The following is a 26,777-nucleotide window of genomic DNA, read 5'->3' as shown; positions in this document are numbered from 1 at the left end:
CCATTAGTCTAGCCCTTTACAGCCTGTGGTTTAGAGATGGGCCAGGAGTCTAGTCCTGATACTGCTATTTCCCAGCGAGGTGATTTTGGGCAAATCATTTCACCCCTCAAAGCCTTAGGATCCTCACTAAAGTGGATTCTTGCTTCTTACCTCACAGAGCCTGCTGAGAATGGGCTTTGCTTTTGCCAACTATAGGACATCAGGTAATCCTGGGTTGCCATGACTGTGCTTCTCCTAAAAGGGGCAATTTACAGGAAGACTGATATTCTGTATCTGGGTGCTGGAACATTTTCCACATTTCCAAGATAAAGCTAGCTAGGAAACAGCAACAAGCAGAGAGCTCAAACTATGGCAACATTTCTTGCAGCACCATGGGGTCATGTATAAATTCTCATCCCCAGTGCATACTAATGTAGTCCTGGATATTCATTCATAAGCAGAGTATACAGCAGGTTAGAACGAGGCAGCATCAGCTAAACGTTGGGAAGGAGGATCTGACTACACCCCAAAGGAAACCGGCGTGACGAGCTGCACTGACTGCAGCCTTGCAGAGCTTGAGAAGACTCATTATGATGCTTCTGTCAGGATTCTGAGTCCTTCCCTGTTCCATTATCAGAGGGGTTCATGGGACTAGGATGGGTTTGCTTAAGTGGGTCAAACTGATGATGGCTTCAAGCTGTTTCCTCAGGACTGGTGGCAAGTATTAAGGGGAGGGAACAGACCACAGCCGTGACACAGCACGAGCCCTGCACAACTTCCACGGGTCCTGGTCCTGCCGGGAGCTTTTCTAGCACAAGTGGCTTTTTAAGTTAGTTATGAGTCAGCATAGCCCTAAAAAGGGCTGGAGTCACACATCAGCATGTTGAGGGGGGAGCCAGGCAGAACTCAAAGTACAGAGATTTTCATCCTTATATGTATCAAAATTGGGCTCTCTGGGCTGTGGCTTTTTCTAATGGTGCCTTAGTGGCTAAAGCAAAAGAAAACCAAATTAAGAGGGAGGTGTGTCTTTGGGGAGGTTTACACAGGACACAAGTTTGAGGGCGAGGCACAAGGGAAACTTCAGGGGACAAAGCAGTCACAGTCAGTGTGACTGAGTAAGGATGCGAGGCTTCAGACCAAACGGAGGTCCTGAGAAAGGAGAGTCACTTTTGCTTCCCCAACAGTGTAACTGCCCATTAAGTGATCAGGAATTCCTAGGTGCTGGAGAGAAGGGTTATGGGAGGCAGGCAGTTATGTGCCCCCCACCCACCCTAAACACCAAGTAGGTGAACTTGTGATTGTCTAGCTGGGGATCTTAGGCTCATACAGTACAAGGGCAGATCCAGGCTTTGTGAGATCTGAGGGTTATATGATTCGGCAGCCTTCCAGAATACTACAAGAGAAGTACAGAATTATTAAGGGCTGCTCCCAGGACCCTGGAAGAGGCCAGAGCAAGTGAGGGCCTCTTGTGCTTAAACTTCATTACCTTCATGGTAAATTCATCTGAGGCTGGTTAGATGCTGGCACACCACGGAGCACTGCTATATTTCACTTTCAGGCAAGGCTCAAGGGTCAAGCTCCACATCAACTGTTAACCCCTCATGGACATGAGGAAATCAGTCCTCCATAACCAACCTGGAATACCAAGGATTAGACAGTAGATACCTGGGATTTAGATGAACAGGAAAAGGAAGTTCTGGGCTATAATAGTAAATGAGGGTCCAGTCCCTCAAAGCTTGGCCTTTATACGCTACTGGGTGGTACTCATATGGCTTCCAGGCAAGTTTTATGAATCTCATTTGTCTAACAGGCATCTAAAGTATAACTTGCCAGAGACACCTAAGTGGTGTGTACTGGCCATTAGAACCTGGGGCTCATGTCCCCTGACTCTGTGTTTTAAGGGTGTTCAGTGGGTAGGATTCCAAGATCCTGGGATGTGTTCTAATTTAAAAATATACCCCAGATAAGGCTCTGACAAGGATCCCATGCCTGGGTTTCATGCTCATTCCTGAAACTGGTTTACCTAGTGCCTAGTATGGTGTGCAAAAAAGGTCACAGTGCTCTTAACAGTCAAACTGCAAATTAATTAAACAGATTGAAAACTATGCTGTGGTTCATTACAAAGCTAGCCGTATTTCAGTAAGAAAGGGGAATGACAGCTGTATATTCATGACTTACCTCAAAGCATGCTGCAAGAGAATGAACTACTTGTCATGCTTTGAAGTCTCTGCTTCAAAGGGGCCCTGGAAGCACAAAGCATCGTCACTTTTTCTCCTAGGGGCTGTCCCCTCGTATACCCAGCAGCATACTTTACAGAAGACAAATTAACTGAAGGTTTTTCTTTTATTACATCTAAAGAGCTCTACATAAACAGGTAACATTCAATAGGTAAACAATTTTTTTTTTCCAATGCATGTAATAAATATTTTCACTTGGTACTTTTATACAAACTGACATTGGTCTACTATACATTTTTAAAAGCCATTTTACTGGTTTGGCATGCGGTATGGAAATTCTAAGAGAGAAAGTTTTAAGGCAATGAATCACAGATTTAAGTTCATGGAATTTATGGTAACTTTTATATCTGTTTATATACATTTTTCCCCTTTGTTAATTAAACAGTTAACAGCAGCACACTCTGGAACCACCAGCTAGTCTCCCTCCCTCTTTCTGAAATCTAAGCTTTGTGTTTTCTTTTAATTAAAAAAACAGAATCCAACATGTATTGAAAAAACAAAATTCTTACTAAAATTTTACTAAAATAATTTCAAATGTGCTTTAAAGTCCTAAAGATCTTGAAGTGTTTTATGTGTTTAAAATTGTTTAAAAACAATGTTCTTTCTACAATTAGTAATTTAAAATTGGGATATATTTCCATTCAGCTTCAGACATTTGACTCAAAGAAATATCTGCCAAGAAATCACATTTCTCAGAAGCTTAAGTATATCTTTTCTAAGTCAGTAATAGAGAATTGTGATAATGTCTAAATTAACAGGAGTAGAAAAATTTTAATGCTCAAAATAAATTAGTCAACCAAGCGTGGCATGGTTAAGGTCCAGATAGTTTTAAAAACGTGTTTAATAATGCCCACAAAGTAATTAAAAGCCACTTCAACCCTGCTAGTCAAACAGCTATTATACTAAAGGTGTGTGTGCGTATACACACACCCCCACAGTTTTGTACAGAAACACAAACATATGCACACCTATTATGAGTGACCAAGGCAAGGGGGATGGTGGTAACTCGACTAAAGATTCTGAGAATCGTCATTTGTCCACAGACAGCATGTCAGTGTTAGCACTGTGCCGGGGTAGGGGGTCGGGTGGGGGGGTAATGATAGTTGGCTAGGGAAAAAAGAAACAACTGTGCTTTAAAAAAGAAAAACTTAGAAGATAAAGATGCAGTGCATTACTCCACTAATAATTACTATGGATCATAAAAGTCTGATTGATTAACATCGGCCATGAGACCACCAGAGTAATAGGTACTACTACTGCAACATTTGAGAAAGTTAATAACTGAAGGGAACAAGCTGCTTAGAGTGGAATGAACTAAAATAAAAAGACAACTGAACGGTTAGTTGCTCCTGTGGAGACATGACCAAAGCTACTAGACAGACATTTATTTCTCCCTGTTACCTGTTCTTCCCTTAGATTGGTATAACGCAAGACACTGAGGGAAAATGACTCTCTCCAAAACTGGGCTGAAGAAAGTAGAGGGACGGGTTTTCAACTGGATCATTCAAAGAGTTCGTAATTCAGCATCATACACAAAGTTATTGATCAGAATGCTGAGACCACTAACGACGACAAAAAAGAAAAAAACAAAACTCTTCATTTTATCTCAGGAAGCTGACTTAATAGAAACATTTCCTATTACAATGTGAAATAAGAAGCAACTCCCTACAATTGAAGTAATTTCTATCCCAATCTGAATTAGACACAAATTATAATACTATTAGATATTAGCCTAAGTTAACATGGCAATGAGAGTTCTAAAGTGTTTACTCACCATAACACCAGATTCATTAAAAAACTTAACTATTTCCTGTTTTAACTGACAATGAATTTTTTTTTTATTGCAAGTTGTTTAGTGACTATAACTCAGCCATGTATGTGTGGAATACACATGCGTAGGGAAGACTATATAACTCACTTGTTACTCACACACACTTGTCTATAAATACATATATACACACACACATATACATATCAATACCAACTTGTTTTTCAAAATTCAAGTCAACAATTTGGTGGCAGAGAGATGCTGTAAAAACGGGTATTTTTAGATGCCACACAGTCATGTGAGCCATTAATTTTATCATACAATTGAAGACATAGCCATCTTGAATTCTAACTGGATTAAAGTAGGTCAATTTGTTACCACTGCAAGGTTTAAAATATGACAATTTTATACACAAAGGTGGTCCTTGATCAACTCTGAGAACAACTCTGAGAATATTAACAGTTGTGATATAAAAATCCAGTTTGGAAAACTGGTAATCATTATGCCCCTTCTTTAGCTTTTCTGTTAAATCTGCTAAACCTTTCAATCAGATAAAAAATATTTTCGACACTTTCAGATATTACCTGAAGAACATTAATACCTTCTCTGACGAGGATTTTGGAACACAAGTAGAATCACTTTTTCCTTCCCTCCAACCCTCACTCATTTCCTGAAAAACAGTTTTCAATATATTTACATGTTCCATTATTAGTAAGGATAGATCAGACTGATCCATGAATTCTTAAAAAAATCTGACTTTCCTATGTCATGCTTGTATTTAAAAAGTGAAGAAAAAAATAAACAAGATTACTAGGCTAAAAATAAGTACAGTCAGAACCAGAGAATGAAAATGAATAAGGATTAAGCCCATTTTGAATTTCAATTATTTATCAGATGATAGATTTCTACAGACGGACATGTATGGTGCACTCTATTTTCTGAAGAGAATTTACTTTTAAGGATAATTGACTGTCTGTCTTTCTTTTTTGAGGTGATGTAGCCTTACCTCTGTCAGCTGCACATGACACCCAACAGGGCTTTCTATGCTATTTTTACTTCCTACTTTGGTATGACGATCTTACAGGAAAATTTGTTACCCTGTGGCCAAAATAGCAGGTGTTCACAGACTTGGTTTAAATACATAATACTGGCAATCCAAATTTAGAATAAAGAACTAGACTAAGCCTACTCCTTACCCAGACAGCTTTACTCCAATCTCTGAAACATATTCTCAGGGGGCATCTAGCAATTAAGAGAGAATATGTGATGGAGAACATGCAATTGGGACAGTTGATAAAGATGCTCATATGTGAATTCAAGACCTTCAAAGCACTTTGAAAGAAGCAGGCAACTGGTTTATCAACTGAATGCAAACTCGGGAGAAGGAACAGCAATGACAGAAAAATACACACAGACACACACACTGAACACACACGCCTACAAGCTATGTCCTGAAAATACACAGGGAATGCAGAGCGACAGATGAGACTTATAACTTAAGGCTGAATAAAGTATGCACACACAGAGAATCCAAGTCTGTCATTTTTAGAAAATGGAAATTAAAACTATCCCCCCCGGCCCCCTCCCCACAACAAAGAAAAGCCCACAATTTAAAACTTCATACATGCAGTTCCTTTTCTGTTATTGCAAATAAAATAATGCCATTGAAGTAAAATAAAACCAAAACCATAGGACAAACGATGAAAAAAAAATCTTCAGAATCCAGAAAAAATGAACCGAAGGTGGTTTGTGGGTACTTTTTTTTTCTTTTTCTTTCTTTTTTCTTTTTTTTTTTTGTTTTTTTACAAGGGTTTTTTTTCAGACAGGCAGTCTTAGATTTATATACAAAAGTAAAACTGAAAATATAGTTTTGTTCTCTGTACATTTCTTTTAATTTTTTCCCTAAAAAAAGGAAAAAAACACGCTTGTGTACTTTTCTAAACAGAATAAGGTAAAACATAGCACAAAGTTCTCTTCTTTCTGCCAAGTTCCTTTAATCTGGGGTGGGGATGGGAGCAGCAGGGGCATGGGGATCAGTCCAATGAAATAATGTCTGGTATGATGCCAAAGATGGCTGCCGTGTCCGAGCTGCTCCTGTTCGCGACGGTGTGGCCATGGCTCTCCCTTAGGCTGTTGGAGGATACAAGGCTGCTGTTACTGCCACTACTGCTTCCATTGGTGGTTGGCAGAGAAGTACTGCCTCCTGCACTTAACTGATCGAGAAACATCTGTGAGGAGGTATATGGAAAAAACCGAGACGAGTGTAAGAGGTCTTGATCATCTGAAACTGCTGCTGCTGCTGCAGCAAGGAGGGAGGTGTTATAGTGCTGAGGAGAAAAAAAAGAAAATAAAGTTAATTGTAGTCATAAATTAATACACTCTCTTCTCTCAGCAGAAGAAAGTCCTAAATTTAACATATTCTAAGTACCTGGTGTTTCTGAAATATTCAGTAAAACATTTTGCAAAATTAAATTGTGTTATGTAATGATCACATCATTGACCTTTTTTATTTTAATTTTTATTAGCACATCACTGAGACATTTTTGTATCTGAAACTGGGGACAGGGATCAAAATATTGTTTTTTGTTTTAATCTGTACTGCAAGCAATTCTCATAATGCTATTCCTGAAGAGGCATATGCAGGAAAGAGGACAGGCTACTTCCCCTTCTGGAGGTATCTGGCCAAGAAATTTGTCAGTCAATATGACCCACTGCCCTGTTTCTTTATAAAACAGTACTGGGAACCAGACACTCTACTTAATATATTCAGGCACAGTTGAAACAAAGGGACGTTTATTTAAAATTTTAAAACCTTAAGAATAACGAGTATAACAACTCTGAATTTTCTAAGGGAATTTATATTCTTTCTCTTGGCTACATATTATACTTTTAAGTATTTTAATGTAGAATTAAAAGAACAATATTTTTTTCATATAACATACCTGATTGTCTCCTGATAAGAAAGGAAAGAAATCTAACCCTGCAAAAGAAAAAATTATTTTAGTTGGGGGGGAAAAAAAAGGAGCCTCCCAAATGCCCCAACACTACAAAAATAAAGACAATATCTTAAAAGCTAATTCTAAATTCATTTAGCATTTTATTTAAACATGAAGAGTTGAGCTGCATATTTTAGATGCCTCCCATCTCTAGATTACAAAGCCTGGAGTCCAAGTTTCAGCAATGGTGTGCACTCCTGGTGACGCCATCTATAGGACTTGGGCCACTGCTGCCCCATTCAAATCCAAACACCAACCCCTTAAACTGACTCAGCACTTTTCACCAAACGCTCTCACCGACTCCCATGAAGTTACTTTTCAATCTAACCTATTCCACACAAGCACCTCATGAGGTATGCAATTATATTTGGTTTCATTTTGCGGATGAGAAAGTTTGAAGTTAAAAGATGTTAAGCAAGTTGTAAGACAGATTTTCTTCCTCAAATTCCTTCACTTCCCACTGTCTGTACTGGATTCTAACTCAGAGACTAGAGTGACACGAGAGGGGAAGAGATCCGAGGGAGTGTCTCTGCTGGCGTGGAGGACCAGCTCTCATCCCTGGCTGCAGGGCAGGCACTGTAAGCTGGCCCCTTCCAATTCACATTCTTGTCCACACTGCCCAGTGTGTAATGTGATGAAGAGGAAGTAAACCAACATGAATAAAATCCCTCATGATGATATCTAAACTTGAAGAACAGTACAACACACAGATGCAGATAAAAATATGACAACACAAACACTTTGGGGATACCTCCAAAGTATGGCAGGTATCCCACTCCATTATTCTTGCCTGGAAACTCCCATGGACAGAGGAGCTTGGCAGGCTATAGTCCATGGGTTCCAAGAGTTGGACCCGACTCAGTGACTAAACCACCACCACTACCACTATCTACAGTAGAACAGATTACACCTTAAGGATCTGAAAATGTATAGAACTTCGGTTCTTGACAGTGAGTTTGGCAACGGGCAGTGAGAAACAGGGTTACACTGACTAACAAAGTAGCTACTAACCACCTACTGTGGCTATTTAAATTTACTAAGATGAAAGAAAATAAAAACTCAGTTCTTTACTCACACTAGCCACATTTAAATGCTCAGTAACCACATGTAGCTTAGTAGCTACTGTACTGGCCAGATTACATCTCCCTAGTTGCAGAAAGTTCTATTGGACAGAGCTGAAACAGGGTTTTTACAACATTCACTAAGAATTCACTCAACTATCTTAGCTCCCAAAAATCCTTGCCAGTGACCCTGAATTTTACTGTACAGAAGGGATGGACAGAAACTTCTACTTTGTGCTTTTGTATTATATTTTATACAATGAGAAAATATGGCTTTCTGTAATTTAAAAAATGTTCTTAGATTATATGGCTAATATACAGATTATTAAATTATAAAGATACATGACAACAATAATTCTTTTTGATAATATAAATGACTATTATGAACTCAAAATACACTGTAGAAATGATTATAATGACATTTCAAATTACTTTAAAAGAAGACACCGGGTTCACCAGAACAAAAATTAAAATTTTCCAATGTTTCAATTCTGCATTGTCTAAAAGATAATACAACATAGCTACCCACAATGTATGCTGCATTATAACCAGATTCAGGGAGCAAAAAATAATTTTCATAAATATAAAAATTCAAAGCAACATAAGCAACATACTGGAAATCATTCAAAAGCCACTTGTAGACTACTCTGAAGTACAAAAACCTAAAGATCATTCCTTTATTTTTACCACTGGTAGTGAAACACTGGCTACTGACGAAGGCACTACCAGGAAACGGAGTCTGTATTTATTTATGACCGGAGTATATATTCCTCCACCTTCCTAGATTCCAACCTCCTCTATCCCTGATCTTTCAATCTTTCTTAAACTTGCCCAGAAGAAGACTATATAGATCAAAGGCATTTATAATGCTATATGACAACACAGAAGAATGGGTAACTCACCTTGTAAGTCATAAGGCATGGGTGTCATGTGGAAAGGATGTCTGTAGTCTTGGATGAGGGATGTGTTAATATAGCTTGTGTCTACAGCAGGGAGGCTTGGGGTGCGGGACACTGGAGATGCTTGATGTGGAAGACTCAGTATGCTAGAAGAAAAAACGGTTTGCAAAATTTTCATGAGTCAGTTGAACTTAAGTTTAATAAAAGGGCAGAATCTCACAATGAGTCCCAGTTTTTGTGCTGAAAATAAAAACAAAAGCAAAGCAATATATAATTTAGATTACCATGATTATTAGGAAATAATTTGTATACTTATTAGCAGCTTTCCGAGGCTATAAGAAAAAGAAATGGATGCAATGGTATCCAACATTCATAAATCACATACTGTCTTTGGAACATCATCTACACTTTTAGAATGCAGGCCAAAGGCATAGTTGAGCCACTTCAATGAAATGTAAGTGAAAAGTACAGCAGACAAAATTCTAAAACCTTTAAACTAAGGTTTAAAACTAAACCTTTTTAGTTTTAAAACTAAACTTTAAAACTAAACTAAGGTTTAAAACTAAAACCTTTAAACTAAGGTGTTGGCAAGTAAAAAGAATAGGTAAATCCTTGCAAAGAAAACACATCTAACAAGACTAGGGGAATGAAGAAGCAATCTGAGCAGTGAAGAGTTAACAGCTGGCCCTCAGACTTGTAAGATTTATGAGAATAAAAACTAGGTACTGTTTATCTTGGAATACCTAATGCCCAGCACAGTCACGAGGAACGCTGTTTGCATAAAAGGTCTGCTGAATGAACGAAGGCTGCAAGACAAGGAGTAGAGATCCTCCAAAATGAACAGGTGATGGAGCGTATTTAAAGGGAGGACAGTATAAACGGAAAAAGAAAAAAGAACAAAGAGAGGGATTCTGGGAGAATAGAGGGACATGTTTAAGTAGCTAAGTAGTTAAATACTTTTTTTCTTTACCAAAAATTAATGAAAAGCAAAAAGGAGGAAGTAATAAAGGAAAAAGAAAAGGCAGAATTAAAATGATTTTGAAAAGAAAAAGGATTCTCATAGTCCTGTGTGAAATCATAAGGGCCATACTGCTATCCCAAGCATATAAGAGGCCAACAGATATGTTATAGAAAACAGAGAGACAGACAGAGGCTGTCTTTTGCATTGAAAAGTTCATGTAAAGTGCTGGGGGTATGGAGATGCAATTTCAGTGGTAGAGAATACCTCTAAAGGTGCCAAGCAAGGCTGGGTCTCCAGGAACAGTGCTCTAGTTGTGATGCGCTACCTTGTCTTTATGAATGGGATATGAAGTATAAAATATACTCTCATCCACCTCATAACATTGTTTTGTCTAATGGAAACTTAATTAAACTTCTTACCTCTACAGAAAGTACCATTTTCCATTAGCTATTTCCTCTGACAATACTCAAGGGATTATAAAGGATTACAAGAGAGACAAAAGCAGTTGAAACGCTAGTCTTTGAAAAACATCTTGGTATACCAAAGAGCAAAGGAAATTTCTGGAGGAAAACTAAACACTCAGTGGCTGAAGACAGCAAAATATTTTACATTTACTAATGTTTGCGTCTTTCTATTTTCTGGCTGGCTCTTTATCTTCCAATTTTGTGATAATATTCTAAAATGATTTCCACCTTCACACTGCACAATAACAAATCCAATATGTTGGGTTTAGGTTTCTATTTATAGGCTAGTCATTGCTGAAAAATGGTCACTGGTATTGAATATGGTGTTATCCTTCTAAAAAAAAATCATAAGTTTTCAGGTTGCTTGTTTTTAAATCTGAAAATAGAGAAAGGTTTGGCATTTGCAAATACTCTATCTGGGTTCAATTAGTCACTGGGAAGCTCAACAAGTAGTTAATGCATCTAATGTAATTTCCCAGACATAATAAACAAGCTATTTTTGGAGAAACAGCACAGCAAAAGTTCTAAGAAGAAATATTAGATTTCTAAACACTCAAAATATTTCCTTTAAGGAAAAATGTTTACATATATATGACTACTATCAATATCCTAAAGAGTAGAACTTATATATATATATATATATATATATATAAAATGATGTACTTAATCCACGAAATATTTATACGTCCAGATTTATGAAATAAATTTTAATAGTGCTATAATGGCATTTAAAGTAATAAAATAATAATGTGTTTTTGGTCATACTGGAGGGCCACAGTCCATGCAGTCACAAAGAGTCGGATATGACTGAGCAACTAAGCACATGTTAAATATAGTATAGTCACACCATTTAAAAATATGTATTTAAGTATAAATTAGCCCACCAGGCTCCTCTGTCCATGGAATTCTCCAGGCAAGACTCCTGGAGTAGGCTGCCATTCCCTTCTCCAGGGGATCTTCCCGACCAAGGGATTGAACCCTGGTCTCCAGCATTGTAGGCATCTTAGCCACCAGGGAAGCCCCATAAGTATATATATTAAATATAAAATCTAAAATAAAATCTTAGAATCAAAATTCAACAGGTATTTGTTCTAACTATGCTGCTTTTGGTAATCTGACTCCCCACAACGCCCCCAGATTTTAAAAAGAAGCTGGTGTAATAACAAGGTCAGGCTTGTTGGATAACAGCTGTCAAGGTAGGCTGCAGCAGAGGTGAATGTTTATAAAGTAGAATATAAAGTAGAATTAGTGTTTAAATACCCATTTCATTTAAAATAATGATACTGCTTTTAATATCTTTATTCCCATCTGTATGATGAGATAAACTACTCTAGAGAAACATCAACCTGTGTAACATGTTTGGTTGTATTATAAAGATTCCTGAAATAGCCAAAGTCCTCTAACAAGAGAGGAGCTACATTTATCACGATTGTACTCTTTTAATGTTGAAACTTCAACTTTCATGTAACTACAAATATACTCAAATAGAAGATCTTTTTATTTCATCAAACAGTATCAAGCCTGAAAATAATCTGACTGCAAGCATCAAAGTACCTGTTCTTGGTCTGGTGTTAACTTTCCTTCTTAAACCTTGAAATCTGTATCAATGCTTTCTGCAGACTTTCCTCCTCTCACTTAAATTCTTCCTTCAGGCACTAGTTTGTTGGAATATTTTCTAAATAGCTCCTATTCAATTACATCAGGCCACATAACTCTCCTGATATATACCTAAAAGGGCTCACATCTATTCTAGATTTACCTCTTGTGTGCTACAACTGTGCCTCAGCAACACAAGACGCCCTTTGCTGAGAATCTCCGAAGTGTCTCAAGAGACTAACAGTCTTTTAAGAGTATGGCTACATAGTCCACTACTTATTTTACCATCCTCTTCAAAATGTTAAACTCTTTAAGGTTGGGCCTGTACTAATTCACTGTATTACCACTTACGTTTAGCACAGGGTGTTTTACATAACGCAGATAGTAACGTTTCATGAAGTGAACTGAGGCATAACCAAGGTACATTATTATTGACGTGAGACTAATGGAAGTATGGGAAATGAGCCTGCAAAACAGAAAGCTCTGTGTACTGCAGCGTAAGTCTTGGACAACTTTTGTTGCCAGTCTTGCACATTCTGAGGCAGGTTTAAAGCATTTACCTGATACTTCTCTGGGGTCGCAAAAAGTCGGACATGACTGAGCGACTTCACTTTCACTTCTCTGCTTTCTGCTTAGGGTTAATTTCACAGCATACACTTTGTAGTTTGAGTAAATATTTAAAATCCTATGACCAGCATTAGGATCACCTGAGAACTCATTAAGGCTCAGACGGTAAAAAAAAATCTGCCTGCAATGCAGGAGACCCAAGCTCAATCCCAAACACTTTCTGTTCCTATTCCTGAATCAGACATGGGGGGACAGGAGAACAATGTGTTTTAATAAGCCCTTCAGGTGATTCTGATGCATACTCAAGTTTGAGAAACACTGTATTAGAACCATCTTTGGTATGATGAATATCATACCCAAGTGACCCCTTTAATGCATTATTCCAGCCCCTTAAGAAAAGCAAGAGAGTTCCAGAAAAACATCTATTTCAGCTTTATTGACTATGCCAAAGCCTTTGTGTGGACCACAATAAACTGTGGAAAATTCTGAAAGAGCTGGGAATACCAGACCACCTGACCTGCCTCTTGAGAAATCTGTATGCAGGTCAGGAAGCAACAGTTAGAACTGGACATGGAACAACAGACTGGTTCCAAATAGGAAAAGGAGTATGTCAAGGCTGTATATTGTCACCCTCCTTATTTAACTTCTATGCAGAGAAACGCTGGACTGCAGGTAGCACAAGCTGGAATCAAGATTGCAGGGAGAAATATCAATAGCCTCAGATATGCAGATGACACCACCCTTATGGCAGAAAGTGAAGAAGAACTAAAGAGCCTCATGATCAAAGTGAAAGAGGAGAGTGAAGAAGTTGGCTTAAAGCTCAACATTCAGAAAACTAAGATCATGGCATCCGATCCCATCACTTCTTGGCAAATAGATGGGAAAACAGTGCAAACAGTGGCTGACTTTATTTTTCTGGGATCCAAAATCACTGCAGGTGGTGATTGCAGCCATGAAATTAAAAGACGCTTTCTCCTTGGAAGGAAAGTTATGATCAACCTAGACAGCATATTAAAAAACAGAGACATTACTTTGTCAACAAAAGTTTGTCTAGTCAATGCTATGGTTTTTCCAGTGGTCACGTATGAATGTAAGAGTTGGACTGTGGAGAAAGCTGAGCGCCGAAGAATTGATGCTTTTGAACTGTGGTGTTGGAGAACTTGAGAGTCCCCTGGACTGTCAGCAGATCCAACCAGTCCATCCTAAAGGAGATCAGTCCTGGGTCTTCATTGGTAGGACTGATGTTGAGGCTGAAACTCCAATACTTTGGCCACCTGATGCAAAGAGCTGACTCACTGGAAAAGACCCTGATGCTGGGAAAGATTGAGGGCAGGAGAAGGGGACGACACAGGATGAGATGGTTGGATGGCATCACTGGCTCAATGGACATGGGTTTGGGTGGACTCCGGGAGTTGGTGATGGACAGGGAGGCCTGGCGTGCTACGATTCATGGGGTCGCAAAGAATCGGACAAAACTGAGCAACTGAAGTGAACTGAAGAAATACACTGAGAACAATCCAACTCATTCTCTGTACTGTTTTACAATGGTGCATAACCATTTTATTTGGCAGATCTTTTAATCCTATTTTCAAAATTAACTTTCACAATGACTTAAAAAAAAAAAAAAAGATCTCGGCACTTACCCTTTATTATTTAGTGGCGATGTGGGAGACAGGGAAGGACAGGTTCTCTTGGCAGATGGCTCTTCTTCTTCTTCATCTGATGAACTGTCTATGGTTAGATCAATCACCTCTACTTTCTTACTTTTATTTGAAGACTGGTGATGAGAAGCCACTTGGTGCTCTAATGTGGAGCTTAAGCATCCTAGGAGGGAATAATCAAAACACAAGGCAAAAAAAGTCCTGTGATATCTCTTTTTTTCCCTCAGCCTATGGATTAGTCTGTCAGTTACAGTTTAGACTTTATCAGTTATAGTTATACTGCTGGGGCCTAAGAAGAAAAGAGCAATCGTGGCTCTACTCCTCTAAGCTCAAGACTACTAGTATAGATTGTCAAGGATTTTTTTTTTTAATAATCCTGAGTTAGAGAATCAAAATGTTACGTCCGCCTCACAATAAAAACAGTCTGAGAGCAAATTCACACGTTACACATTTCCCTGTACATTACCTGATACACTGAGAAATGTTATGGTAATACTTTCGCTTCCTTACAGCAAAAACATACTAAAAGCTAGAGAAAAAATGCAAATGAAAAAAGAACATTCACTAACCTATATCAAGTCTGTTAAAAATTTAAAAGGATACCATTTCAAAAGCATGACTTTACAAAAAAAAAAGCTTATTAAATTATGTTACTCTGAAACCTCATACACAAAAATTTAAAAACTTGCAAAAGGTGAATTTAAAAAGAGCTTCACTACTTCTGAACATTTAATCAATAATTTAATAAGAGTTATTGTGTTATCCATAAATTATGAATATTCTTTAAAAAAGTTGAGTTTTAATATTGAAAACCAGGCTTTAAAAGAGCAAGGAGACTGCACCATCCCTTTGGAAAACTAACACTCACCATCAACTCCATTGTAAGAGGCAGAAACTTCCTGTACTTCCTTTTTTGATCTCATAGGTGCCCAAGAGCCGTCCTCCTTAAACTGTATTTCATCACAATCTGTACAGTACTTTAGGATTTCCATAAACAAGCTATAAAAAACAATTTGTCCTTTGAATATCACATTCTAAATTAAGACCTATTAGAATTACTGTTCAAAAAACATTCAGACCTATTTTTTGTACAAGTATAAATGAGAAAGTACAAGGTATTATTTGTTCTTAAAATCTAGGGTTAAATAGGAAAATAGTTACTTATATTACGGTAGGTTTATGCAAGAAAATATTACATAACTGAAAAATGAGGTTTCCAGAGATTTAAAAAAACATAACATGAGGGGGGGTGGTGAATGTTCACAGTAAGTGGGAAGAGGACAAAGAAAGAAAACTCTGTATTTCAAAAACAAAATTCTGTGTGTGAGTGGTATATAAATAGTGGTTATCTCTGAGAGGTAACATGGAAGATATTTATTCTTTTTCTTTAAACGTTTCAACATAATCCAAACTGCCTACAGTAAGCACATCTTATTCGATAACTGTAGAAATACATGTAAGATATGTACTGAAAGATAGAACTCCTTGATAAATACCATGCAGATACTAAAAAATGAGATTTGCCAAAATGTGTAACACGAATGATCAAATTCTTAGGTTATAATGTTAAACGAAACCAAAGGATAAAAAATACTGATACTGTATAATCACAATTATGGGAAAATAAAAATCAGAATACATCTTTTTATTTTCCTGCGTTTTCCAATTTTTCTTTAGGAGTATGTATGTATGTGTGGATATTATAATAAGAAAGAAAAATCCCAATTGATGGGGGCATCTAAAGTTATGTAATATACAGAGCTGGTAAAATATTACTCAATTTATTAGTGATCGCTGACATCTCTGAAAAATTAAACATACAACATTTAAGTTACACATTTACTTTCCCCCATATGATTGGTCTGGCACCTTTCAAGCTCTGGGTTACACCTGTATTGCTAAATGTATTCCATTCCTTATGTTATACCTTCTGGCTCCTTTGTTTCCTCAAATACTATAGATAAGATACATTAAGCATTTTGCTAGAGAGCACAGGAAATATCAAGAATATATTTTTTTCTTTTCACAATTTATTTTTGCTCAGAGGGAAAAAGGAAAAAAAAAAAGGAGGCTAAAGAACAGGAGAAAATTTAAAAAGATATTTGAAGATGTGTGGAAGGACAGATAAAACACTGGAATGTCAGGAAAAAAAGAAGTAACTGTTGTAATGCTATAGATGGAGAAGAAAGACAAAGCCAAGTGTTTTAGGGGAAACAGAAACAAAGAGAGCTGCTAGTCAGTGTGCTGGTCATTTTTAGGAGCCCACACAGCAGGGAGTAGGCCCATATAGTGAATGAAGCACCAGAAAATCTCCAAAAACAGCCCGACTTTTGGTCAGCTTAGGTAAACACAGTTTCGCAATTCTTTCATTCTTCCTCTAGAAAGGTCTGCATGTCTAGGGACAGATGGAGTCAGTTAGGAAAAGGTGTAAGCTACACACTGCTCAGAACCACTGGTCCTTTAAAATGGTAAATGTCAGGAGGCACTGACAGTGAGGCATGTATCTTCAAAACAAGAAGACATAGTTAAAAAGGGAAAATGTTCACAATATTAATTACTTAGAAAAAATATAGATTTCTACAGTCATGAATATTCTAAAAATATATAACTCAGAAACCACTATCTATAGAATTTTAATCCCAAACCTGATGGGTAACAAAACTGTAATAGATGGTTACTATGAAGTACAAGGAAAAACTTTAAATTGACATACCCATCAATAATCAGGTGTTCATATGGGGCCTTCTTATCACAGACAGGACAAACCCAAGTTGGTTTTTTCTCATTCATCTGAATATAAAGAGTTGCATCAAAACACTGCAGATGAGAACATGTGAGGGCCCGACATGGAATTGTCAGCCGCATTTTACCAAGCTTTAAAAGAGGGAGACAAAAGTTAAGTATTAGACAACCGTTGTTAAGTTTTTCCTGAAACAAACACAATGTGCATGTATTCTGATTTAAAGCATATTGTGTCTACTTTCAACACACTTCCTGTAAAACATCTACAGGTTAAAAATTACTATTATTTCTTTGGATATTAAAATACAGAGACTATGGAAAATCTACAGCAGAGGTTATTTACCCTCAATTCACAGCTTATAACCCTCAATTCACAGCTTACAGATCCACTTTTAGGGAGAAAGACCATGAATCCCTTGAAATTACACACAAAATCTTATAAATGTGTGCATTTTTCCAAAGAGTGCTTTCACCAAATTGTTAGGGTAGTCCCGAATCCAAAAAAGAACCACTTTACTAGGTACTGGGAAAGGAAAAATGAATGCCTTACTAAATGCTCAAGATACAATCAACCTGATCTCTGAATGAGAGTAATTCACAGGTCAAAACAATAAACACTCCCACGTTTGGCATAATTGCCTAATGGCAGCTCTGAGCAAAGCCAGTTGTTTGCACTCTCTTCCCTCAATGGGTACCATCACAGGCAATTCAACAAACACCTCTGGACCTCTAGCATCTCTGGCACGTTATGAGACTTGCTCTTCTTGCCCTGCAAACAGTGCTTCTGCTGACACAGGTCGAGTCTGTCCTATGAACAATGAGATCTGCTTCATTTGGTCTGAACTGCTAGCTTTGGCCCAAAGCAGAAAAGCTGTCCCAAGACCTGCCCAGGGAGCTACCATATCACCACCTCCTTGCATGGAGGACACTTCATACAGTTCAGCCAGATAACCACTGCAGGGTCCCCAGAGGTCATAGTGCCCATATAGTATAGAAGTCACCTACTTTCAATAACCATATTTTTTCCCCCTAAATATTAGGAAAAGATTTTCACACATATTTGTGAGCTTGAAAAATATAAAGGTTTGAAAAGTATAAAAGTTAAATAAGAAAAAAAAAAAAGATTCTTGGTTTTGAATTTCAGGGAAATGTGCAATTTCCTAGTCTACCAAGGAAACTGTCATTTGGGGTCCTGAATTATTGTTCTGGCACCAGTGACTTACTGTGCCTCTAGGAAAGGCACTTAACCTTGCCGGGCCTCTCTTTCTATCTCTGATAGAACATGGCTTCCCCCTTACTTCAACAGGATGTAATGATGAAGAATAAACAAGGACCCAGAATGTGCCATCATCTTGAGAAAGGAGAAATGCCAGTGTATAGTATCAGAAGTATGAACAGGAAGGATACAGAGAAAACTGACAGCTTCCTCCTCTGTGCTCCCAACTCCACCCTGCATATGATCACGCTGTTTATTTATGTGTTTCTCCTCCTCCAAGAAACACATCTGGCTCATCTCCTTATCTTCAGCACTAGGAAATGTACCTGCTACATATACAGCAGGAAGATGGTCCTGTGTACTGATCAGGCTTCAGCTGTGCATGCTGGACAGTTTCTAGGAGGCACCATTCACTTACAGTGTGAATTTTGGATGTTATTTAGTCTCTCTGAGCCTTAGTTTTCTAAAATGGGAATAAAAGTAGCATCTATACCATAAGACTGGGGGGTCTAAATTATATTAATTGCACAGGGTCTAACACATAGTAAGTACTCAATATATGCCCCCATTATTAATTAAAGTACAGAAACATATTTACTTCAAATCACTTTATGAGCTAGCAGGAGACCCACTCAAACCTCAGCCTAGTCAGTCTTCTCTTCTATGCTCACACAGTATTGAACTATTCCACTACTTCCCTTCTACACTTCTATTTAATTTTTATGATTTGATTTACCTAAGTACCTGATGAAAAGGCATACACATAAACAGAACGAGCTCTCATAACAAAAAAACCACCTATTTACCATTAGCCAAGACATACCACATTAGTCTAGAAACATTTTCCCAAAACGATCTAGTTGGTGGTGCTAAATTAAATTTTTATGTCTAAAGTTCAGGCCTTAACTTATCTGGGAAGTACAAGTTCCTACTGAGTAGGTATATTTACCACTGCCTTAAAACTAAGCAGAGAGGTTCTAGATGAATACAGTAATCACAGACATGGTTCAGGTAATTGCATAACTAGTAGGCTACTTCTGACAGTTTACAAAGACAGTGGATAAGAAGATAAGATACAAAGACTGTTTCAGAATCCAAGCAAAGGCTGTAGAACTTATACTCTGAAAAGCAATTATTCTCTAAAGACCATCATCTCACATACCTTTAGCCCTAAATTCCCAGCTGTCAGTTCATCTTTTCATTGGGAGAGCAACTCTCAAGCCCTTATGATCAGCCACACTGACAAGTTTACCTACAGAATTTTTAAGGAACACTGCTACATGAATGGCGCAGGAAGGACATGTATAAACAGGTACAAGAAAGAAGTTCATTTTGAAATGCAATTTATTAGCTGTTACACAAATGTCTCGTTTCAAAGAATTACAGAGTAATTGTTACGTGATAACCCTCATATTCCTGACTTTTAAAAACAATCACTAAATTCTAAATACTTATCTTAGAGTGGACACTTAAGTCTCTAACTTCAGAGAGGAAGCTGAGCTTTAAACATCTTCATCTTGTAATTACAAACCCCTTTTCCCTATATGGGATGGGATGGACATTTGCATCATTTGCAAATAAACACTTTGAAAACAACTCCCAAATAAGTTTTCTAAAGCCACTAATCTTATTATAACATAATAGTAATTGAGGATACTTCAAGAGAAAAAGAAAATACCCTACTTAGATATAAGTTCAAACCAGCTTATACCAAAAGGACTCTAAAAAACATCAACAATATATGTACTTTTCCCTTGTAAAAAGAAAAGAACAGTGTGAAATTGGGACTTTTACAACTTTTTCATCATTATCATTATCATAAGTATTTCATGAATAAATCTTCAAAGAGTTTCTTTTTCCTTTTCTTCTATCAATTCCAAGAGATTTGCATTTGAGTTTACAGGTCTAGGGAGTACCTCACAAAGCAGGTTCACAAATATTCTTCCAGTTCTATTTTTAATAAATCAAAACTAAAAAATTCCCAAAGAACAAAAATCATTTTAAATTATTTTCATTGCCTTTAGCTAAACAGCACACAAACAGAAACTCATTTATTTTGAGCTGTGTATATCACAACTGGGCAATTCAAATGCACAGTCAGACATCATATTTACATATTTCAAAGGGAACAAATCTTTTATTATTCTATAAATTTGATATATAGATGAGTTGTCATTAAAAAGTGTTACTTTTTAGAGTAAAAAACCTAAAATATAAGCATTACTGTTCCAGAATAATTGTAAAGGTATTATTTCTTAGGTCAAATAGAAATCCATAAAAGTATTATAATTATGGATTATATACAGAGAGTTGTTTTCCCTACAGTCTGAATTTTGAAAGCATAAGTCAATTTAAAATGAACTGCTATAGTTGCTGAAACTAAAAAAGGGGATATGGAAAGAAAAACTTAAAGTTGGCCCATTAAATTAAGAGGTACAAGGAGCAAAACATGATTAGCATTTTGTACTAATATAAAGATCACCTGAACTATTAAATTCAAAACTAGTTCTATAAATAAGAACATCAAGATTCATGTTGTAGTGCTTATTTATACAAAAAAATGCTTCATCTAAGTGTTAAACAATATAAACATCATATATATTAGCACAACTGTAAACACTTTGAAAATGAGAATGCAAAAAAACAAGACCCTTTCCAGTGATTTAAATGGAAAATGAAGCTTATGCACATTCCTAAATTTCTCATATTCTCTAAACTGGTATTTTATAATGGAACAGGGTGGCAAGAAATCATGTCAAAGGGGAGGGTGGATAAATAGGTGTTTGGAAGCAAGAGGGTATGATAGGTATACAACTTAAAAAACTGTCTTCTTGCCCTTCACTAACCTGGACTGTGAACCATTTTTCTAAATGTTAAAAAATACCACATTCCTTTACACCTTAGTCTATTATAACATCTGATTAACTTAAGAATCCATCCCAGGTCCCTCCAGCCACTAACTTTCATTGTACAAAAAAATTTAACATTAATTAAATCTGCCACCTTAACCACCTTCAAGTGTACAATTCAATAATACTATGTTCACACTACTGTACGACACATCTCTGGAATTGTTCATCTAGCACCACTGAAGCCCTCCCCCCAGCCCATAGTGACTGTCTATTTTCTGTTTCCATGATTTTGACTACTTTAGATACTTCATGGAATCATACGGTATTTATGCTTTTGGGACTAGTTTATTTTGCTTATTGTAATATTACCTAGGTGTATCTACCTTGTAGCGTATGACAGGATTTCCTTTTTTTCATGTTGCATACATAATATATATTTTATTTGTTCACATCTTGATGGACATTTGGGTTGCCTCCACCTCTTGGCTATTGTGAATAACACTGTGATGAATGTGGTTATGCAAATTATTTCTTCGAGATCTTACTTTGAATTCTTTTAGATATATGAATTGATGGATCACATATTCATTTTAACTTTTTGAGGTACCTCCATATTGTTTTCCATAATGGCTACAGCATTTTATATTCCCATCAAGAGTGCACAAGGGTTCCAGTATCTGTGGCACCCTTACTGACACTTGTTCTGTTTTTGATTGGAGCAATCCTGATGGGCATGAAGTGATTATCTCATCTGTGCCTTTGATATGCATTTCCTTGGTGATTAGCAGTGTTGAACATCTTTCCGTGTGGTGTTGGCCATCAATGTATCTTCTTTGGAGAAAGGTCTATTCAAGTCCTTTGCTTATTTTTAATCAGGTTTTTTCTTTTTTTGCTGTTGGGGTGCAGAAGTTCCTTATATATTCTGGATATTGACCCCTTCTCAGGTATAAAATTCTCAATTATTTTCTCCCATTCCCTAAGCCGTCTTTTCACTCTGTTCATGGTTTCCCTTGACAAGCAGAAGTTTTTACGTTTGGTGCAGTCCCGTTGGTCTGTTCTTGCTTTTGTCACTTGTGATTTTAGTGTCATATCCAAGAGGTAATTGACAAATTCAACTGAAGCTTTTCCCCCATGTTTCTTAACAATGAAAGGTATTATAGTTTAGATCTTAAATCCATTGTGAGTTAATTTTGAGGGTCCAACTTCATTATTTTGCATGTGAATATCCAGTTTTCCCCAATGCCATTTGTTTAGAGACTTTTTCCTATTATGCAGCATTGGCATTCCTAGGCATTTGATCATATATGCTGTAAGAATTTGTTTTTGGGCCACTGGTCTATATTATCTATTAATATCATTATGTCAATACTATACCACCTTATATGGGATTTCATTGGAAGGAATGATGCTAAAGCTGAAACTCCAGTACTTTGGCCACCTCATGCGAAGAGTTGACTCATTGGAAAAGACTCTGATGCTGGGAGGGATTGGGGGCAGGAGGAGAAGGGGACGACAGAGGATGAGATGGCTGGATGGCATCACTGACTCAATGGACGTTGAGTCTGAATGAACTCCGAGAGTTGGTGATGGACAGGGAGGCCTGGCGTGCTGTGATTCATGGGGTCGCAAAGAGTTGGACATGACTGAGCGACTGATCTGATCTGATCTGATACCATCTTAATTACTACTGCTTTCTAGCATGTTTTGAAATTAGGGAATGGAAGAGCTCAAACTCTGTTCTCATTAAAATTGCTTTGGTTACTCAGAGTCCCTTGAGATTCCATAGAAATTTTAGGATTTTTTTTTTAAATTTCTGTAAAACATGCCAATGGGATTTGATAGGAACAACAATGAATCTGTAGATCACTTTGGTAGTATGGACATTTTAACAATGTTAAGTTTTCTAGTCCATAATTATAGGATGTCTGTTTATTTCTATTTTCTCTGAATTTCTGCAATGTTTTATAGTTTTCAATCTCCCTGGTTGAGTTTATTCCTAAATATTTTATCCTTTTTGATGCTATAGTAAATGGGAGGCTCAGACTGTAAAGTGTCTGCCTACAATGCAGGAGACCCAGGTTTGATTTCTGGGTCGGGAAGATCCCCTGGAGAAGGAAATGGCAACCCACTCCAGTACTCTTGCCTGGAAAATCCCATGGATGGAAGGGCCTGGTGGGCTACAGTCATGGGGTCGCAAAGAGTTGGATACGACTGAGCAACTTCACTTTCTTTCTTTCTTAGTTTCCTTTTCAGTTTGGTCACCTAGTTCTTTTCAGAAAGACAATTAACTTTTTAAAATTTTATTTATTTATTTTTGGCTGTGCTGCATCTTTGTTGCTGCTTGGACTTTCTCTAGTTGGGGTGAGTGGGGGCTACTCTTTGCTGCAGCATGTGGGATTTTCATTGCTGTTGCTTCTCTTGTGGAGCACTGGCTCTAGGGCGCACAGGCTTCAGTAGCTGTGGCTCCAGGTGCTAGAGCACAGGCTCAACAGTTGTGGCACACGGGCTGAGTTGCTCTGCAGCATGTAGGATCTACCTGATCAGGAATCCAACCCGTGTCTCCTAAATTGGCAGGTGGATTCTTTCCACTGAGCCACCAGGGAAGAGGCCACTAACATTTGACTGCTACTTTGTGTTGATTTTGACTATAATTTTGTTAGTTCTAATAAGTTTTTTGTTTGTTTGAGCAATCTTAAGGGGAGTTTTCTACATAAAAGATCATGTCATCTGAAAACAGAAGTTATTTCACTTCTTCCTTTCCAATCTACCACCAGCCCAACTGTTCTGGCTAGAACTTCCAGTACTATATTGAACAGCAGTGGTGCAAATGGGCATCCTTGTCATGTTCTCTACCTTTGAGGAACAACTTTCAAGTCTTTCCACACTGAGTATAATCCTCATTGAGGGCTTTTCATATATGGCTTTTCATATCTTGAGGAAGCATCCTTCTATTTCTAGTTTGTTGAGTATTTTTATCATGAAAGGGTGTTGAATTTTATTAAATGCTTTTGTAATTTTTTTCTATACTGACTGAGATGTGGGTTTTGTTCTCCATTTTGTTAATGTGCTCTATTACAATGATTTATTTTTGTACGTTGAACAAGTCTTATAATTCCACCTATGAATTCCACTCGGTTTGGTGTATGATTATTCTAATACACTGGTGAATTCAGTTTGCTAGAATTCTGTTGCAAGTTTTTGTTTCATCAGGGATACTGGTATGCAGTTTTCTAGTTTGTTTGTTTCATTTTGTCTTGTCTTTTTGTGTGTGGTTTTGGGGATCAGTAACACTATCCTCAAAGAATGAGTTTGGGAGTGTTCATTCTTTAATTTTTTGTAAGAGTTTGAAAAGGCTTGGTGTTAATTCTTCTTTAAATGTTTGGTAGGATTCTCCACTGAAGCCAAGGGCTCCTAGGCTTTTCTTTGTTGGGAGGTTTTTCATTGCTGCTTCAATCTCCTCACTAGTTACAAGTCTGTTCGGATTTCTTATTTCTCCATGATTCAGTCTTGGTAGGTTATATGCTTGCAGGAATTTATCTACTTCTTCTAGGTTATCTAATTTGTTGGCATCAGATCAGATCAGTCGCTCAGTTGTGTCCAACTCTTTGCAACCCCATGAATCGCAGCACGCCAGGCCTCCCTGTCCATCACCAACTCCCGGAGTTCACTCAGACTCACGTCCATCAAGTCAGTGATGCCATCCAGCCATCTCATCCTCTGTTGTCCCCTTCTCCTCCTGCCACCAATCCCTCCCAGCATCAGAGTCTTTTCCAATGAGTCAACTCTTCGCATGAGGTGGCCAAACTTCGCATGAGTTTCAGCTTTAGCATCATTCCTTCCAAAGAAATCCCAGGGCTGATCTCCTTCAGAATGGACTGGTTGGATCTCCTTGCAGTCCAAAGGACTCTCAGGAGTCTTCTCCAACACCACAGTTCAAAAGCATCAGTTCTTCGGCGCTCAGCCTTCTTCACAGTCCAACTCTCACATCCATACATGACCACAGGAAAAACCATAGCTTGACTAGACGGACCTTCGATGGCAAGGTAATGTCTCTGCTTTTGAATATGCTATCTAGGTTGGTCATAACTTTCCTTCCAAGGAGTAAGCGTCTGTTAATTTCATGGCTGCAGTCACCATATACAGTGATTTTGGAGCCCAGAAAAATAAAGTCTGACACTGTTTCAACTGTTTCCCCATCTATTTCCCATGAAGTGATGGGACTGGATGCCATGATCTTTGCTTTCTGAATGTTGAGCTTTAAGCCAACTTTTTCACTCTCCACTTTCACTTTCATCAAGAGGCTTTATAGTTCCTCTTCACTTTCTGCCATAAGGGTGGTGTCATCTGCATATCTGAGGTTATTGATATTTCTCCCGGCAATCTTGACTCCAGCTTGTGCTTCTTCCAGTCCAGCGTTTCTCATGATGTACTCTGCATATAAGTTAAATAAACAGGGTGACAATATACAGCCTTGACATACTCCTTTTCCTATTTGGAACCAGTCTGTTGTTCCATGTCCAGTTCTAACTGTTGCTGCCTGACCTGCATACAAATTTCTCAAGAGGCAGATCAGGTGGTCTGGTATTCCCATCTCTTGAAGAATTTTCCACAGTTTCTTGTGATCCACACAGTCAAAGGCTTTGGCATAGTCAAGAAAGCAGAAATAGATGCTTTTCTGGAACTCTCTTGCTTTTTCCATGATCCAGTGGATGTTCCTCTGCCTTTTCTAAAACCAGCTTGAACATCAGGAAGTTCACGGTTCACATATTGCTGAAGCCTGGCTTGGAGAATTTTGAGCATTACTTTACTAGCATGTGAGATGAGTGCAATTGTGCGGTAATTTGAGCATTCTTTGGCATTGCCTTTCTTTGGGATTGGAATGAAAACTGACCTTTTCCAGTCCTGTGGCCACTGCTGAGTTTTCCAAATTTGCTGGCATATTGAGTGCAACACTTTCACAGCATCATCTTTCAGGATTTGTTGGCACAGCAGTCTCATAATCCTTTTAATTTCTGTGACATCTGTTATAATGTCTCTTCTTTCATTTCTAATTTCAGCTATCTGAATCTTTCCTCTTTTTTCTTAGTTTAGCTAAGGGCTTGTCAATTTTGTTGATCTTTCAAAAACCAACTCTTAGTCTTGTGATTTTTTGGGGGCTGTTTTTCTAGTGTCTTATTTCATTTATCTCTTTTCTAATCTTTATTTCTTTCTGTGTGCTGACTTCAGCTTTAGTTTGTTTTTCTAGTTTCTTGAGGTACAAGATTAGGTTGTTGATTTGAGTTCTTTCTTTTTTAATGTAAGCATTTACTGCTATAAACTTTCCTCTTCCTACTATTTCTGCTGCATCTTGTAAATTTTGGTATACCGTATTTTTATTTTCGTCTTCCAATATTTTCTAAATTCCCTGTGACCTCTTCTTTTGATTCATTGGTTGAGAATGTATTATTAAATTTCCACATGTCTGTGGATTTTCCTGTTTTCTTCATGTTACTGATTCCTACTTTCATCACATTGTGATCAAAGAAGATATTGTATATGATTTTAATCTTAGATTTGTTAGGACTTCTTTTGTAGCCTAACCCATGCTCTATCTTAGAGAGTGTTCTGTGTGCCCTTGAGAAGGATGTATATTCTGCTTTGTTGGGTGCAGCATATCTGTTAGGTCCAATTGGTATACAGTGTTGATTAGGCTCTTTGCTTACTTACTGATCTTCTGTCTGGTTGTTCTATCAATAACCAAAAGTAGGGTATCAAAGTCTACTACTATTAATATTATTG

General features: G+C 37.5%; 1 protein-coding gene across 3 annotated transcripts in view; it reads right to left on the bottom strand.

The window, feature by feature from the left end:
- Positions 1 to 2,303: 2,303 nt before the first annotated feature.
- The window catches only part of PIAS1 (protein inhibitor of activated STAT 1), a 127,970-nt gene continuing 103,496 nt past the window's right edge, over positions 2,304 to 26,777 (bottom strand). For 2 of the 3 annotated variants that reach the window (XM_005211290.3, XM_059890308.1), the window contains 6 exons: positions 16,903 to 17,063; positions 15,058 to 15,188; positions 14,172 to 14,352; positions 8,944 to 9,086; positions 6,927 to 6,964; positions 2,304 to 6,311 (listed from right to left, as the gene is read on the bottom strand). In XM_005211290.3, coding sequence (XP_005211347.1) covers positions 6,018 to 6,311; positions 6,927 to 6,964; positions 8,944 to 9,086; positions 14,172 to 14,352; positions 15,058 to 15,188; positions 16,903 to 17,063 — 948 coding nt within the window. In that variant the 3' untranslated portion in view covers positions 2,304 to 6,017. The remainder of the gene's footprint in view (positions 6,312 to 6,926; positions 6,965 to 8,943; positions 9,087 to 14,171; positions 14,353 to 15,057; positions 15,189 to 16,902; positions 17,064 to 26,777) is intronic. The other variant, NM_001075396.2, reaches the window with a different exon arrangement.

This window comes from Bos taurus, chromosome 10 (genome assembly GCF_002263795.3).
Source record: "Bos taurus isolate L1 Dominette 01449 registration number 42190680 breed Hereford chromosome 10, ARS-UCD2.0, whole genome shotgun sequence".
Lineage (NCBI taxonomy): Eukaryota > Metazoa > Chordata > Mammalia > Artiodactyla > Bovidae > Bos > Bos taurus.
The sequence above is the reverse complement of the archived record's forward strand: the minus strand, read 5'-3'. Positions and strand labels throughout refer to the sequence as shown.